This window comes from Sardina pilchardus, chromosome 3 (genome assembly GCF_963854185.1).
Source record: "Sardina pilchardus chromosome 3, fSarPil1.1, whole genome shotgun sequence".
NCBI lineage: Eukaryota > Metazoa > Chordata > Actinopteri > Clupeiformes > Clupeidae > Sardina > Sardina pilchardus.
In genome coordinates, this window is record NC_084996.1 from 17,269,226 (window position 1) to 17,286,566 (window position 17,341).

The 17,341-nt window shown below is 41.8% G+C and overlaps 2 protein-coding genes across 2 annotated transcripts; one reads left to right on the top strand and one right to left on the bottom strand.

Annotated features, from left to right (window-relative positions):
* Positions 1-3,192: 3,192 nt before the first annotated feature.
* Positions 3,193-8,854, top strand: LOC134076917 (calcineurin B homologous protein 3-like). Its single transcript, XM_062532210.1, has 8 exons — positions 3,193-3,505; positions 5,774-5,843; positions 6,056-6,136; positions 6,392-6,531; positions 6,695-6,756; positions 6,989-7,096; positions 7,223-7,270; positions 7,601-8,854. The coding sequence occupies exons 1-8, from the start codon at positions 3,442-3,444 to the stop codon at positions 7,676-7,678; spliced, it is 651 nt and encodes a 216-aa protein (XP_062388194.1). The 5' UTR covers positions 3,193-3,441; the 3' UTR covers positions 7,679-8,854.
* A 1,654-nt stretch (positions 8,855-10,508) lies between these two features.
* jpt1b (Jupiter microtubule associated homolog 1b) lies at positions 10,509-16,861 on the bottom strand. Its single transcript, XM_062532219.1, has 5 exons — positions 16,667-16,861; positions 14,387-14,526; positions 12,612-12,748; positions 11,798-11,825; positions 10,509-11,009 (listed from the first exon to the last, which is right to left on the bottom strand). Exons 1-5 carry the CDS (start codon positions 16,720-16,722, stop codon positions 10,891-10,893), a joined length of 480 nt encoding a protein of 159 aa, XP_062388203.1. The 5' UTR covers positions 16,723-16,861; the 3' UTR covers positions 10,509-10,890.
* Between the last annotated feature and the right edge of the window lie 480 nt (positions 16,862-17,341).

The window sequence follows — 17,341 nt, forward strand, 5'->3', positions numbered from 1 at the left end:
GTCATTTTTTTTCTTCTTCTTTTAAATCCTTACAGTGGAGGGCGGGGGATACTACAGGCTACCACGACAACACTGTAGAGGGTAACAGTATTATTGAGGCATTACAGAACAACAGAAGTATTATACACTATAGAAATCTTCCTTTGAACTGTACTTTCTCATGACCTGAAGTGGGAGAGCAATATCACTCCATCTCAACAGGCCTAGCAGATAAAAACAATATTGTTCTGCAGCAACTGGAGCTGCTGAGGCTCTGCAGTCATTTTGTCCTGTGCTCATCCATCACAGTATGATTCAGAGCAACCACAACACAGGACAGAATCTGACCTCAGCAAACAGTGAAATCAGCAGAAAAGATCGCTGGGGCTCCCTTGCCTTCCCCCCAGGACTCCTCTCGGGCAGGGAAGTCACAGACGATCCCAGCCTGGACACAACTCCTCCCCTATACCAGGCTACAGAACCTTTCCTCTTGCTGTTAGCCTCTTGAGCTGACAGTACCATCTGCCGCTGTTGTTCTTTGTTCTCTGTACATCCGCATGTACATACATTTTATGTTTTTTTTATTGGGTTAAAAAAAATGGCAGTGCATTTTGTATCAAAATTCTTTATACCTGTAGATGTGTATGTGTAGTGTAGTGTAGTCACTCAACCACATGTACTTGCTCATCCACACTTATTATTCCACACAAGTTTGCCTGTTTTTTGTGAAAATGTGTAACAACTTTGACTGTGGCATGTCAAAGCATCTTTCTGAGCAATGTTGCTGGGCAATATTCCTGAGTATTGCTGTTCTGGCATGTTCTTGGGAAACTTATCTCTCTTGAGAATTTGATTAATCAGGAGGCAAATCAGCATGATAATCCAGTCTGAACCCATGGCAGTGGCAGTTGCCCTGCTCCATTGCTCTTGTTTGACTAGGACCACTATCACTAAGTTAAGTTGTTGGCTGACTAGACACTATAAAGCACACAGGTTAAGTTGTTGTTGGTGTCAGTAATTTGCAGTTGTACTCAGTCTTTTAATCATTCTATGTTGTTTTTATGTCTTTTAATTATTACTTCTAATTTAAACTATTCTTTGACTATGGCCCTTCTGTGCTTTTTTTTGCTATTGTTTGTTTTTGTTTATTTAAAGCACACTGAATGACCTCTGTGTATGAAAGTGCTATATAAAAATAAACTTGCCATAACATGACTTAAGTTCCTGTGTATTGTTGTTCTGGCAAATTCCCTTTGGTATTGCTCAACCTATTTTTCTGGAGAACTTCATCAACATAATTTTTCTTGAGAACTTCATCATTAACCGTCAACATTGCTTGAAAAGCTGCCCCATCACCTATATCAGGCATGGCATGCATTGACAATGGAACAATGTCAGGCTTAATGTCCCGTACTTTATGTCAGTGTACCATGAGTTTGCAGTTTTTATCTTAAGGTATATCTGGGTTGCTTTAAGCCCACATTCTGTGGCTCTCAGTAGGTTCGGTGGTTAGTTTGTGCCACTTGAAGTTCAGTTGTGACTTTTTGAGTACGTCTCTGATACAGTATTTGGGCCTTGAGATCACAGGCAGAGAAAAGCTGTTGCTCTCCATCAATGTCCATTGTCCAGTGATGAAGGAATAGATTAAATAGCCAGATCTGCTAAGGTTTGCAAAGTGAAGCATTTTAGGTTTAGGTTTAGCATTTTAAAAATGGAAAAATATAGTAATTTTATTCATTTATTTGTATACATGGTGTGTTGTATTTTGTAGTTTATTTTTGATACACTTGGGGCAGCCGTGGCCTACTGGTTAGGGCTTCATGCTTGTAACCAAATGGTTGCCGGTTTGATCCCCGACCAGTCGGAAAAATGTGGGTAGGGGGAAGTGGTTGAGCACTGCTCTCCCATGCCCACATCCACAGCTGAAGTGCCCTTGAGCAAGACACATAACCCCTCACTGCTCCCCAAGCGCCACTGTAGGAAAGGCAGCTCACTGCTCTGGGTTAGTGTGTGCTTCACTTCACTGTGCTGTGTGTGTTCACTAATTCACGGATGGGATAAATGCAGAGACCTAATTCATTTTATACACAAGTATACATGGCCTACAAACCCGGTCTACCATGGCCTACACATTTGACATGATTTACATTAAATGTAGGGTACTTGATATTTTATTTTAAAATGCATGTTCATGTATTTTTGCTCACCCCAGTCTGGCACCATATACATACATATACATATACATATACATATACATATACATATACATATATGCACACGCACACACACATATATACAGTATAGGCTACCTATACTATACACTACGCTCATTCTCGGCCGTTGGCTGCTATTCTGCTTTGTGATTGGATATAGCTGTTTTACTAATCACCAACTAGCTAGAGCCAAAAAGAGAGCTGGGTGCTGGAAACCAATCAGAAAGGGGAAAGTGAATATCTTACCTGAGACACTCATCAAGAAGATAACAATATGTTGTTAGGCCTCCATCCTTTAGATGTCTAATGTGCACTCAAACACTGCCCTGTTTCTGCATATAAAAGTGGCGTGGACAAAGTAATACAATATGTTCCAGGCAATTAATTAATAATGTTGCTTCAGACAATAATATTGTTGCATGTTCGAGGATTGCATCTTCATTCTACATGCTTCATTCTGACTCAAGTAATGACCCCTTCAGCCTAGGAGCATCAGAAGGGATGGACGCAATCCACTTCAACACAAAAGGCCACCAGCTTTGATGAAAGCATCACACTAAATGGATCAACAATCCCTAAGGTAGGACCAATGCCCTGATGGCTAGGCAGCAACTGCAGCGAGCTGTTTCACAGTGGTTTAGGTCCTTGTCTATGCCCTTGACTTTTGTTAAGTTGTTTTGTGTGTGTGTGTGTGTGTGTGTGTGTGTGTGTGTGTGTGTGTGTGTGTGTGTGTGTGTGTGTGTGTGTGTGTGTGTGTGTGTCACTCAAAGCATGAGCTGTATTGTCAATGAGGAGCTACTGTAGACGTCATCTGCCATTACCTGAGCGATCGACTGTGACTGCGACAGATGCTAGAGAGACAATCTGCAAAAATGCAATAAAATGGGGCATTCGACGCAGTATCTTACTCGTGCGCATCCACCAGACCAGGTCTCAGAAGTTGTCCACAACGAGACGAAGAAGGACGTTTGACACACCTGCAAGAATCTGCGACGGTGTGTAGCCCGGTACTTTTGGCTATACCCATGCGCTAGGACCGTGGGGAAGTAGCCTAACCTGTGCGGCTGAGGAACAGTGTGCATCTATTCGCATGTAACCACAACAGTGTTTGTCATTGCACTGCAGAAGTGCAAGTTCAAGTGCGAGAGTCTCAGGATAAGGAAGTGGAACTAACGCTTTAGCCAAGAATTGCGAAAAGACAATCTATCATTTAGGTTACAGAGAATAAATTAAACGCAAAGGACACGATATGGGGGGATTCCATTCGGTACCTCAAGATCACAGATACAGAGACCTTGCCGACAAGACTGGATGTAAGTATGACAAGATAATGATCGAATCGTCACTTGGAACTTTATCATGTCTAAGACATGTAACAACAGAGGTTGATATTAGGCTATTTAGTGTATAATGGTAATGTACAAGCCTGAAGATATGTTAAATCTGATGTTAAACTTAACCAATAGGATATAGTCGTCTCCTCGATCTCCGAAATTAAATATATGTGCCGGTATGATAGAACATCTATTTTAAACTCTTTAAAGGCTTTTGTGACCTAGATCCCTGTCAGCGACGGAGAACAGGCTAATGTTTTGGGGACATACTTTGCTACTGCATATCTCGGAACTATTTTTGGATCATGGGACCCCCTTATCCAATTTAAAGTGCTAAACAAATACATTTTCAGTCTCGCGAATACAGTGTAGACCATTGTAATGGAAAGATGCCCTTGCATCGGTGAGATGAATAATGGATAAACCTTTTCGCCACAGGAACACTTTTAGGGGTGTTATACAACCCTAGAGTGCAATTTTGAAATATTTATGATGCATGCAAGTTTATTTCCTCACATAAATACAATCTGCTTTAACAAGGCAGTTATCTCTTGATTGTATGGATATCTGACTTCCTGGTGTAACATGATCACCAGCTGTCACCTCAATTCTTTAAAAAAGCTGCTGTCACTCTCTAATATTAAATAGCCTAAAGCAGAACTGGTTCTGAACCTAATCTGGTTGGAAGTCTTCAAACCAGCTCATCGCTGAGGACCTCTCTCCTAGCTCCTCTTGACCAGTTCAGAACCACCTGTTTGTTTACATGTATTTGAATAATGTTTCCATCTCAAAGCAAACCAGCTGGCTGAGTCCCAAATGAATCAGCATGTGTATATGAAAGCTACGACACTCATCTAGGCATCTATGGTGTGTGTAAAGAATGTACAATGACCTTGCATCTGACAGTGTATGTTTCAGCTTCATGTGCTTGCTTGCTTTTATTGAATGTATTTGTGTGTGTGTGTGTGTGTGTGTGTGTGTGTGTGTGTGTTGGGGGGGGGTGTATGAGCATTTCTGAATCTGATTCTATGAGGAGTGTGGTGCAGTAAGCACAGTCTCCATTAGTCATGCCCTCCTCCTTATCTCCCCCCACGGGTCCTTCCTATGAGGCTGCAGAAGAGCAGCCTTGCCAGCTTCTCTCTGCATTAAGATGTCACCAAGGTTTATCTCAGGAGGGGAGCTGCACTGTTTGGGATTTTGTTTGGGCCAGAGATGTGGTTTAAAAGATTAACCCTCAAGAGGGGAAGGGTTTAAAATCTTACCTCCCTCTATCAGCTGCAGGACACAATAGTCCTCTCCTGCAGAGATGGACGTAGGAGGTTATCCTTACTCGTGAGAGCTTGGCTTGATCGTCTGTTGGTCATATGGTCTGCGCGAGGCTTTGTGGAAATATGTTGCTACTATCCCATCATTGGACCCCGTTTGTTCTCCTCTCTCTCTCCTTTGAACGTAGCCCTTTGGCTGAGGAACAATGCTGTGAGCTCAGAGAAACCGTAAATTGAGAGCTGATCCTATATCCTCACAGTTTGTCACTGATACAGTACACAGTGCAGTAATAGATTAGCTATAGAAGGATTTTATACGTTGAAACTGCATTCACATTTAGTAGTTAGAATATTTAAAGCCATTGTCACTGATAGGGAGCTCTGTAGACAATGCAAATAAGCATTCTAAACTTGAAAAGCCTGTTTTGTGCCATATTAACAGTCAGGTATCCTCAGATACCTTATTAACCCTAACAAACAGTCCAGAGAATGATCTTGGGTTCAATTAGTCTATTTTGAAAAGCTGAATGATGAGTTTTTGGCCATGAGTAAATGCCATCTCATTGCCTGAGCATGACCAGTATTACCTGTTCCAATTAACAAGAACCATCTCTTGAAAGCTTTTTTTCCCCCAAAGCTTTTTTTTGTTTGTGGGTGACCTGTCCACATTCCAATGTTTGTTTGTTTGCATGGCATTGGAATTACATGAAGTATTTTTAAACCATTGTCATATTACAGCATTATATAAGATGTTGTATTGTGGCAAACGGTGTGTCCAGTAAAATTAGATTTCTTTATAAAGTTCATTGTCCTATTTGAACAAAATGGAAAACAAGCAGACTTTTATTAGCCAGATAAAAAGGTTTGCATGACTCACACTTAAATCCTTGGATTTCCTTCAGCAGTTCCCAACAAAGCTCTGTCTGTGCTCTGCTCCCTGAGGATCTTCTCTTCCTCATTCATGTGTTCCTTTTTTCCTCAGTTTCTCTCGAGCAAATTGGGAACCTACACAATCGTTTCAAACAGCTGAGCCACAATGAAGACACACTTCGGTAGGCACCCTTACTTTCTGAGTACACTAGACTCATTGCTGTGGTTTTAGACATCTTTTTATACACACCTCAAACTATCTGAATGATGCTAATTGAACCTGAATAGGTTTTGTTATAACACTGTACATACAGTATAGTGAATCTTAATTTACTCACTGACATTGTCAAGGCTGTTGTGTTCAAAACTACATTATTATTTGTTGTACTTTTAGGAAAGATGACTTCAACAAAATCCCAGACCTGGCCTGCAATCCCATTCGAGCACAGATTATAGAAGCCTTCTTTGACAAAAGGTAGGGCTGTAGGTAAGAAGAGGTGCTTTTCATGACTTGTATTGACATTGTTGAGATATCCGTTCCTTCTCTCATTCAGGTGTAACCATATACTGTAGCTATACAATTTGACGTTTTCCCTTAAAAAAGTATATTATTGCATATTATTATTGACATTATTTTGTGGTGCCATAGGCTATGACTGTGTCATGATGGCCAAAGTAAACTGGCCATATATATGAAGAGCACCATAAGTGACATTTCATCTCTCTGTAGAAACTTTCAGTCCCATGGTGGGGGAACTGTAGAGGAGATTGGCTTTGAAGAGTTCATTACGGTCATGTCATACTTCAGACCACCATCGCTGAACATGTCTGAGGAGCAGCGCGAGGAGCTGAGGAGAGTCAAACTCCGCTGTAAGCTGCCTGGACGAGTCATGGAACATAGTTGATCATGTTGAAGGCATTAGCTGCTGCTACTGTTTCCTTGTAGAACACGTGACGTAGAGATACACAGATATTTTAGAACTAACCAGGAAACCCGTGTCATGAAAAATAGACCTCTTTGTTTCCATTCCAGTTTTGTTCAACATGCATGACACTGACAACGATGGAACCATAACCCTGGAGGAATACAGACATGTGAGCCAGCTTTCTCACGCTTACTTATTTGTGTGTGTGTGTGTGTGTGTGTGTGTGTGTGTGTGTGTGTAAATGTTTTATACTACAGTTGTTCTATAATTGCACAGTTCAAGGGAAGTTAAGTAAAGATAAAGGGAAGAGGGGAGTCTAGTGACCAGTGTCCAGTTGTTATTGTTATTGCTAGAAGGTAACCCAGGTGACCAACCCAGAGTTGTTGTTGTTTTCTGCCCAGGTAGTGGAGGAACTGCTCTCCCGAAGTGGAGCTCTCTGCAGAGAGACAGCCAAAGGAATCGCAGACGCCGCCATGCTGGAGGTGGCCAGCATCTCGATGGGTCACATGGTAGTGTCTTTTGCTTTACCTCTTGTGAAATGAAAAGGGTGTATACAGTAATTCAACTAATTCAAACTATCAAGAGTATACGCTTTCAGGTTCGTTCTTAATTAAACTTTTTTTTTTTCTCTTCAGGAGCCAGATGAATTCTATGAGGGGATCACATTTGAGCATTTTTTGACGGTTTGCAAACAACTCTACTTTATTCCATTTGAACGCATCTTCTACTTTCCATGAAAAAGTCAAAAGTAAAAATAATTACTCGGATGTTTGCCATTATGTTTCCTGGGTAACAACAGAATGCACAGTGGCATGGACACAACCACATACACCACCTGAGTTCTGATCATTACTCATGGTGCTACAGCTATTCGTTTAAGATGTCATGTTGTCCAACGATTATTAACAGGATGTTATTGCTGGGTGAACATCTGTTGATATTTCCTTCTGTTATCTCCCGTACTTGTTTGAACCCCCTGTGCACATATTGACATGCATGTCATCTCTCACTAGATCCTGAAGGGGATTGAGATTGAGAGCAGAATGCACATCCGATTCTTAAACGTCGACACCACCGTCCTCTGCAAGTGAACACGGCCCTCCTCCCATGACAGCAGCACGGAAGACTGTTACATGAAGTACACTTTTTTGGGTGTACAGTATAACAATGCACACTATAGACTGAAGTCATCTTTCTCTGCATTATGCAAATGTTTCAGATATGATGATGATGATGGTTTTGTTTCAGTGGATATGACCAATATTTTTTTTACATAATAATAGTCTAGTAGAGGAGTACAAACTGGACGCATTTTTAAAGAAACAGGGTGATGTAATCCAGTTCAACCAGATTTAAAGTGTTCTATATATTATATACTATCTCTATATTATGATCTTGCCTTGCATGTACATTTATATTTATATTTATACACGGATTGCCTTAATTTAGTAGCAGCAGCTGTTTTCAACGGGACCACAGTTCCAAGTCTTGGGGCACACTTAGTTTCAAACCTGTATTTCCATCTTTACCCAGCAGAGGGCACTGTTGGTCTTCAGAGATACAACACCAAATACCACAAGTGGGGTAAAATTGAATCCCCATGAAATGAACTCCTTTGCAAAATGTTTGGAGAGACAGGCTAACATAAAGCCATGGCAGTGTGACATCAAAATATTTTGACTGTGACTTTAAAAAGATACTGTTGGATGTCTTAAGATAAGGTAGATGTAAACACACATGCAAGTCATTAGCAGCACTGTACAGGAACAGCTGAAAAAACTACACCTAAATCCAGTGTCAATTGTATTCTAGCCAATTCTATTCTTATTGACTCCTCACTAACAGCATCGCCAAAGAATGACTGCAAGCTTCGAAAACTGTGACTGTGCCCAGTTAATTACTTTTCTGCCTCTAAAATAGGTAACATTTATATATGCATGCTTGGCTATGATCTATTAAATATGCTCAAGCAATACCAAGTCAATAGGTTACTTATCTATGCAACTACATGTAGTATGAGAGCTTGAGATATCGAATATTTCTGCTTGTCCACATTCATCTGAATGTTGCTTAAACTATCGAGTCAAGCTTACAATGGAAAACTGATACACAAATATCATGTTTTATACTAATACTTCAGGATATCCTGTGAGGCACTTGGCTGACTGCCCCTTTGATGACTGATCCATTGGACAGGGTGAAGACTGTATTTCACACTTCCCTGATTGTATGCTATGCCAAGTGATATTAAATGCAAGGAAATGTGAAATGCACATCAAATTGTGTTTCTTTTTATTCAGCATTCCCAGCGAGGCTGTACTGTTCACTCTTTTTTTGGAAACATTATTTTTTTTAGTGTCATTAAGAAATACATTTAAGATATTAGTTGCTTGCCCAATACAGCATGATGTGCCAACCCCTATGGAATTTTATTTATATTTATTTGTTTATCATAAACAGATTCATTTATAAAGGTTACCGTATATCCTAAATCATCATAAACTTTCTCTAGAACTGTGCAACTCCATTTTGCACTTAACCAGATTGATTGTAGAAAATTAAGAAATGAATGAGCACAACAACAACCACATTCTTGCATGTGTATTGATTTTTCCATTTTTAGTGGCCTACTATGGCGATATGAAAGTGAGTATAATTTCATGATACTTGTGTTGTTTCTGCACATCGGGCAAGCAGAAGCCAGAACTATTAGGTGGCAAGAGCAAACATCCTTTTCATGTCACCCCTCGTCATCCCATCACTACTTAACGATGAAAACAAATTCATGATTGGATTCTGATTCAATGATGAAAAAAAGCTCCCTCCATTAGATCCTATTGAAAGGGCATGTCCTCATTCCGACCTTTCCAACCCACACAAAGGGTTCTCAGCACACATTGTATAACACAAGTAAATGCTGCCACCTGTAGGCGACATAGTGAAATGCTGTGTCTGAGAGAATTCAGCATATTACCTCATACTCCTCCAAACTGCAGGCGGAGTTGGGACCCAACCCAAGAGAGAGTTCAGCGTTAGGATTATTATTTCTGTGGAAGGCCTCCTTTGCGTTCAATAATTTACTGGCCCTTAACATGCATTATGCAGAGGTTTAGTCCATGCCCTACATTGGTGTTGGTCACTGTAGTCAAATGTGCCAATATTTTATCAGCTCCTCTGGATCATTTTTTGAAAAGAGCAAATCTCTCTATCATGCAGTACATGCCTGCCTAATATTTGCTGGATTAAACACGAATCTTCAGCTTCCACCAATTCAAAACACTAGCATCCAAATCGACCCAGCCTTGCCACACCTAGGAGTGTTGCGTTCCTGTTGATATAGCTTTTATCTTTTAGCCATTCCACTAGGTCCCTGAATGTGATGATGCATTTCTTCAACAAGAGGCTTCATGGCCTTAGATGGACAAAAGGATGTGTAAGATTTTCCATGCCAGTTTCCCGTCGCAATTTTCCATTGTTACTGGAGAAGCCTAGGTCCGTCTGGTTCTCTGCAGGTCTGGTCTTCTGTAAGAAGCTTATAGCCATTACCCCAGTCCTGTCATTAGTGTAATGTCCGTCATTTAAGAAACTACAAGTGGGTCAAAGACCAGGATTTACGGAAAGATTAAAGCCAAACTTTGACCCTCCTCCTAAGAACCAGACGGGCCAGAAGTTGACGTCTTTACTCAACCAAACTACTCAGCCAAGAAACTTCACCTGCTCAGATCAACTGTTTTTACTCTAGTAGCACTCATTTAAATTTTGAATGATCCAATTCTCTGAAGCAGATCGCCAAAAAAAAAATACCGACCAAAGTACAGCTTCAAGTCCAAAAGCCTAGGGATCAAACTCTGTGCTGTTATGTTTTTTACAGCCTTAGAAACAAGTGACACTTCAGGTAGGTAAAAAGCAACGGTGCACGAGTGCAATTTTATAATCAATCTTTATTGTATTTAGAAATTTTGCGCAACAAAATTTTTGTCTTTCTTGAATCCGTTCGCACGGGACAGGCTGAGAGGAGCTCAACCTGCAGCTGTGCGCGCTGTGCTGCGCAGGACGAGCTGACTGGCGGGGAGGACAAACATAAAGTGCATGTCAACGTTCTGTTCTGCTCTTTTTTTTTCTCTTTTTGTTTTGATAGAAAAAATGTGAAAACAGAGTGCAGGACAATCACATCCCCGGAGCTCGAGGGTGAGCTGAGGGGAAAAAAAGCATGGCGATTCTTTAAAAAAATTCAAAGATAATAAAAAATAAATGAAACAAACGAGACAAAGAAAAAGAAAAACAAGAGTCTGGTGGGAGTCCCTCAGCCCAGGATGACGGAGGACTTCCCGCCGGGGGGGTTTCTCCTGCCGCCGGGAGTCCCAGCACCTGCAGGGGGGGCAGAGCGCTCGGAGGCCTCCTCGTTCTGGTCCTCCTCCGCTTCTGGGTAAACAGAGCGAGTGGTGTCAGATGTCAGATCAGTGAGTGTGCGTGAGTTTGTGGCTCGGTGGGTGCAAAAATACCATCGCTTGTGTTTCCCTATACCCCCCCATGTTAGTATTTTGTTAGGTGCAGTGGCAGAGTAGGTTTCTAGTAATTGCTCGACTAAGTATTCAATCAGTGCAAAGCAACGGCGCATTTTATGAAACTCCCATTCAGTGAGGAAAACAGTAATTTTTGTTCTGCACATCTCTGTCATTTTTATTTGGGTTTCTGTGTTAATGTCACACATGGAAAAGTACTTGAAGATGAAGAGTTTTGTTGGGGCCTAAAGAAAGCTGGCAAAGCTGCTAGAAATTAGATGGAATAACATCAGTAAGATATGCAGAGCTCAAGTTACACATGCTCTTGCTTAAGCACGAAAATTGTAATCACGTGTTCATATGGGTGTTCAGTGCAAACTCATCCCTGTGGTTTGCTTTCTTTTTCACACATAGCAATGCGGGGAAGTGAAGTCTATCCAAAGACTTTCATTAGGATAATAATTTTCAAATGGGTGTCATGCAGCGCCGTTTATAGAAAGGAATGCTCGGCGCACTGCTGATCTTCAGACAGCACGTTACTTGTGCTCCAGACATGCAACAGTGCAACAGTTTGTCTCGGCAAATGAGATGTTTCACACAGAATTTCATAGCATGACATTAAGGGAGCTTAAAGTATCGGAAATACAGCTCTTATAAACATTTTAAGACCATTTTAAGAAATTAATAATCTTAAGAAACTGAACTCACCATCGTTAGGCTGCTGCTGATCTTCAACCTGAAAAAAAAAAACCCAAGTAAGTCAGAGAGCCATGTCAAATTCAAAACTGCATACCAGGGACACCAACATGCCAAGACACCCGCACGTGACCTCAGCATTTCATGACACGGAATCGGCTGGTAGTATGACCCAGATATCACTAGGGCTGCTCCAGCTCTCCTAATCAGAGCACAAATCTCACGACTATCCAAACCTGTGTGTGTGTATGTGTGTGTGTGTGTGTGTGTGTTTTTTAAAGGAGCATCCACCATAATCCAACAGCGATCACATGTATTGATACCACCAGTGCTTGCATGAGCTACAAGGGTGTAATTACCATCCAAATACATTGCAGGAGAAGAGTTAAATAATTGTCTTACGTGAAAAGAACAGTCTTAATGATATTCATTTTACATCTATTTACATGTAATATTAGGAATCATTTCGACCTTGAGTAGTACTATGAAATAAACAGTATTAACAGGCAAATGCTCTATATCCAAATCCAATGTTTTATGAAATTTTACTATAGGAGTTAATTTTACTATGGGAGTTGCCCATTAAATGAGAAAACTGCTAGTAATACCTCTCAACTTCGCCAATTTAAATGACCGATCTTATCAGATAAAACAGACAGCAGTGCGGTCATTTCAAGGCCTACTGCAGTCTTTCTGCCCGGGGGCCCTTCTACAGCACTTGGTGCAGTGATCAGACACCCGCTCCCCAGTGAGGGACAGGGCCTAGGATGGCTAGCGCATGCGCACAGCCGCGCATAGTCGCACACGGGCCAGAGGGTCTGCTCACCTGGACGTTGTTTCGGGAGGGCGAGGGTTCGGGCTCAGGTGCCGGTGGTGGTGCCAGCTCGGTGTAGATGGGAGCTTGGGGGCAGCGCCTCAGCGGGGCGGACGGTTCGCCACACAGGACACCGCTGGCCTCCCCTCCTGCACACACAGCCACATGAACTATTAGTCTGCTGACACTTTACAACACAAGATATATATATATACACACACTGAAACGCACAGGCCCCTACGCATGTCCACACATCACACACATGGAGTAACAGTGTGCTCAGATAGGTCTTTCAACAGAAACACACCCACTGAATATATACTCAGCCAAATCTAAGAATCTGTGTGCACGCGCACACACACATACACATGCACACACGCACGGGTTTATGATGGTCTGCTACAGAGTACAGACCAGTCATGTTGACATCAGCATGCCTGTCTGATTCATCTTGCAGAGGCTGCATCACTTCCTTTACAAACCAGAAAAGCCCCCCCTCACAAAAACAGCAGACACACACACAGGATGACTCGTGTTGTGGTCATCAAACCCAAATCCCAAACCCTGCATCCTGACGGAGGGGCAGCACAGCTCAGAAATCACTTAAGATGCTCTCCAAACGACCACAACCCAAAGACAAAACAAATAAGCTGGCCTCCCCCTCCCCCCTCCTCTGTCTACACTGTACAATATGTCCTACATATTGAAGCCTGTACAGTCTTACACCCCCCCCCCCCCCCCCCACACACACACACAGGATTTACACACACTGGACAAGGAAGGAAGGGAAAAATACACAAGAGACTCCATTCACATATTGACCGAGCCCTTGACTAATGAAGTTAACTTATTGCGAGGCAGCTCTGGCAAAACAATCAGCTCCTTCATGCTACCTCCTAGCATTAAGTCCTCTCGGTATCTCATCATAGTCCCTGCAGTATCACCACAGACTCATCCCTCACATGACTTCTGTCTGCTGGCCACCCACAGGGGGTCAATATGCACAACCCTGGAGGAAAGGAGAGGCTGGAAACTACCTGCTGTGGCAAATGTATCCAATGACTGAACAAAAAGCAAACACTCACAGTTCAAATCTCTTCAACGGACTATTGTTCCACATTCTCTCACCCTCTCTTATTTAGCAGGTTCTTCATTTTACAAGACAGAACTTAACTGGGCAGTCTAAATTATACCTTAAAGAGACTTCAAATATGCATTTGCTCACTCCACAACACTACAGTAAAAAGGCCTGTAGCCCTGTAATTAATGTCTGTGTGCTTGAACTGCACCAAAATAACACCTGCTCACAAAAACATGATTAAACACAAAACCTAAAACTGTTCCTCCATACCAAACTTCTGCTAACTTAATTCCATGGCTACTTTACTTTTCCGGTCCTTTACCATCAACATAAGAGGCAAAGATCAATGCAGGTGTACTGTGATCATCTACGGTACGTGTTTTTACAATGTCAGATGAGACATACAGGAGGTTCAGAGACTAGTAGTCATACCTAATGACAGGGAAAAAGTCAGAATCAAAGAGAGAAAGAGTGAGACAGAGCGAGAGAGAAAATATGTAGGGACATACTAGGTGATCATGACAAGATCAGAATGCCAGTGGCAACAGAAGAGCACAAGCGTACCAGATAAGGGCAAAATAGGACAGGTGCACCATGTGAAAGTCAGTGGTTAAAGGCAGAGGGTCAGCAAACAGTGCCAGATCAGGTCTAACAGGTTAGGAGTAAAAAAAGGTGAGGGATCAAAGGGTTCTGTTTGAGAGGCTACCAGGTGGGTTGTTCCTGCGGTGAGCGTGGGGGTCGTCCGGTCCAGCAAAGATGTTGGAGGCCATCTTATTCTTTCGGGCAGGTTTCTCCTCATCTGTGCCAAAGCATATGTTCGAGGCTCCACCGGGAGGTCGCAACACCCTGTCAAGACCAGCAATTATTGATCAATACTCATTTGACAGTCCATGGGAGTCTACCGCACAGCCCTTCACTGCTGTGTGGGAGAGGCATACCAAAGTGGTTACACAGCAGAAAGGACAGGCAGGCACATATGCAAGTACACACAGTGCACATGACAACACACCGCATTAGCTGCTGAGCCGGATCCCTCACGGGAAGGTCTGCTTCCTTAAGCCCCTCCACCAGACACACAGTTTCAACCTACTGACTGAAGCCGACCCCTGTCTGCAGCCTGGTCGGCAGCCAATCAGAAATTCCCAAGCACTTAGACGCAGGATGGCTTTCATTCCATACCGTCCACACACGGGAAACAATGGATTCGCGATTAAATAAAAGTAAAAGACTAAAAAATGCTTTCGGATCCGACTCATTATTAGACAAACGTGGCGACTCGAATGGTGATGACTCGACAGAGGACATTTTTGCGACCCCTCCCCTCAGCCCTCTTTTTTAATTCAGCAGCTGACGCTCAGCAGCTGTCCGAATAAGGCATGCCACAACTTTCCACCATATCAAAATGTCGATCAATTTATGTTAAGACTAACGGTACAGAATCGAAAATATAAAACTGGAAGCCGCTGTTTTCAAAGCCTGACTAACAATAATGACAGAAATTGGCCCGATCCTCCAGATGAGATGAGCTCAAGCTTTTCCAGTCGGAAAGCAGAAAAAGCCATTTTCGAGACCCCACCCCACAGTGAAACGACAATAATTTCCCATCAATATAGCAAGAAATTGCACAAACCCGAAATAAATGAATAGACGACTACAGCCTATATACAATCAATAGTTTTAAAATAGCCAGTATGGATTATAACGTTAAAGCTTAAGTAAGAAGGCGTATGAGTTTGTGTTAGCAGACCAAGTCAGTTTGCTCGACCTACATCTCTGGAGCTTGAGGCTGTTTCTCAAGCCAATAACGTTAAGGGAAAAGATTAAGACAGCTAAAATGACCAGATTAATTAGTTAACTTATCGAACAAACATAGCAACAGTTAATAAGAGACCTCTCTGAAATACACGAAGATGTGCCACATGAATCCTCAAATGGCTAAAACGAGCCATCATGTTAGCTTGCACCATAATTAAGATAAGGAAACTTAATATTAGACTTCTTCGAAAATGCATAAGTATTACCTTTTCACATTTGATCCCTGCTAATATTAACCAACTGGCAACACCTTTACTTTCTACGCTTTGAACTCTAACAACTTGTGCCCATTAGCTATTTGAAGAATAGAAGACTTGCCGCATGAGTCAGTGGCATTTTCAAGCAGCTTCAAACTGTTGATCATGTAAACAACACTGTGAATAACATAGATTTCTTAAAATGAAAATAGGCGAAGTATCGTATGTCAGACGAACAGTGATTATAGCTCAAACGAAGGTTAGCAGGTGAACATTAGCGAGCGTGCATTAAGGGGTCAGTAGGACTGATGCTGGCCAACATTCAATATCCTAGGGACCAGCTAGCTAACGGTTCATACCCCAGGTTAGTATTTGCTCCCCGTTAGTTATCAAACTACACATACTGCAATTCACTGGATATGTACAAAACATTATGCTTATGGGCGTTTCTACTAATCTAATGTCTTTACGTTGTTTATCTTAATGTAATGGTCACTGGCAATAGTATAACCTTACTTTGACATTTATTTCACATCAAATTAATCAAATAAAAAAATCAGGTTAGATTTACCGCTAGTTACTGATAAGTTAGTGACATCATATCGCTCGCTGGCCCTTTTACAATATTTCTCCATAATGGTCAGCTTGGTCGAAATAAAGGTTAACGTCATCGTACTGTTAACGTTAGTTCCCCTGCCCAGCTAGCTGACATTACAAAATATGTTTAAATAGAGCTTGCATTTAAAAAAACGCAAAAAGTTATAGGTATATACTTCTCATCGTGAAACACATACAAATCAATTTTCTGGGGAACATGCCAGGCACGAGAACGCAATGAAATGCTAATTAGTTCGCAGTACCGTCAACGTTAACGTTACAGTTAACGTTACTTGTCTTCTGGAAGTCAAACTCAAGAGGATAGCGTTAGCTGTGGCTACCATTTTCTTTTGTTTGTTTCACAAATCTTCATTTACCTGGAACTACTTTTTGAACCAGGTTCCAATCCTTGAAAGGTGGTAGTGGTCGTCATGATGTCAATTGCAACGTTGAATAGCGCGTAAATCTATGAATTAGCTATCTTTTAAATGGCAAATCCGTTCTCCTCAAATTCCGCATGGACTCCACCCGACTTCAGATAAGTGTAATCTGAGCACGGTAACGTCGTTCGCTGATCCAACTTTGCTCCGACCCAGCAGCACAAAAGCCCCAGCCCACAAGAATTCCAGACTATTTGGTTGGTCAGAATTGAGGAATATCCGCTGTGATTGGATAAATAATCTATCGTTCAAGGACACTGGTCACCAAAATCAAATCTAGAGCATTTTCTCCAAAGGTAAAAACACTGTGCGATGATGACAAAACAATGATCCTGTAGAATTTCTCTCCATTAAAGTTTCTCTCTCTCGCATTGAGGAATTTCAGATTATATATAGGCACACGTGCGTGCATGCGACAATCTTAAAGTAAAGGGCCATACGTCTATCCTAGATTATGACTGACTGAGGTTGCTGAGCGCAATCATGGTATCTAAATGCGCGAAAATCATTAGTCTCCTATCTGTCAGTCCGCATTGATAGGCCCAGGCTACAAATGGGCCGAATGTTTCAACTTGACAGTTAACAGCCTAAAAATATTAACGACCAAATGTG

Bases quoted from the DNA above. Each gene is read 5' to 3' on its own strand.
- jpt1b (XM_062532219.1), bottom strand. From the start codon at position 16,722: ATGACGACCACTACCACCTTTCAAGGATTGGAACCTGGTTCAAAAAGT. The intron at 14,527-16,666 runs GTAAATGAAGAT...TGGTCTTGACAG, and splicing joins GGTTCAAAAAGTAGTTCCAG to GGTGTTGCGACCTCCCGGTG. The intron at 11,010-11,797 runs GTGAGTTCAGTT...CTGTTTACCCAG, and splicing joins TCAGCAGCAGCCTAACGATG to AAGCGGAGGAGGACCAGAAC.
- LOC134076917 (XM_062532210.1), top strand. From the start codon at position 3,442: ATGGGGGGATTCCATTCGGTACCTCAAGATCACAGATACAGAGACCTT. The intron at 6,137-6,391 runs GTAGGGCTGTAG...ATCTCTCTGTAG, and splicing joins GAAGCCTTCTTTGACAAAAG to AAACTTTCAGTCCCATGGTG. The intron at 7,271-7,600 runs GTTTGCAAACAA...ATCTCTCACTAG, and splicing joins CATTTGAGCATTTTTTGACG to ATCCTGAAGGGGATTGAGAT.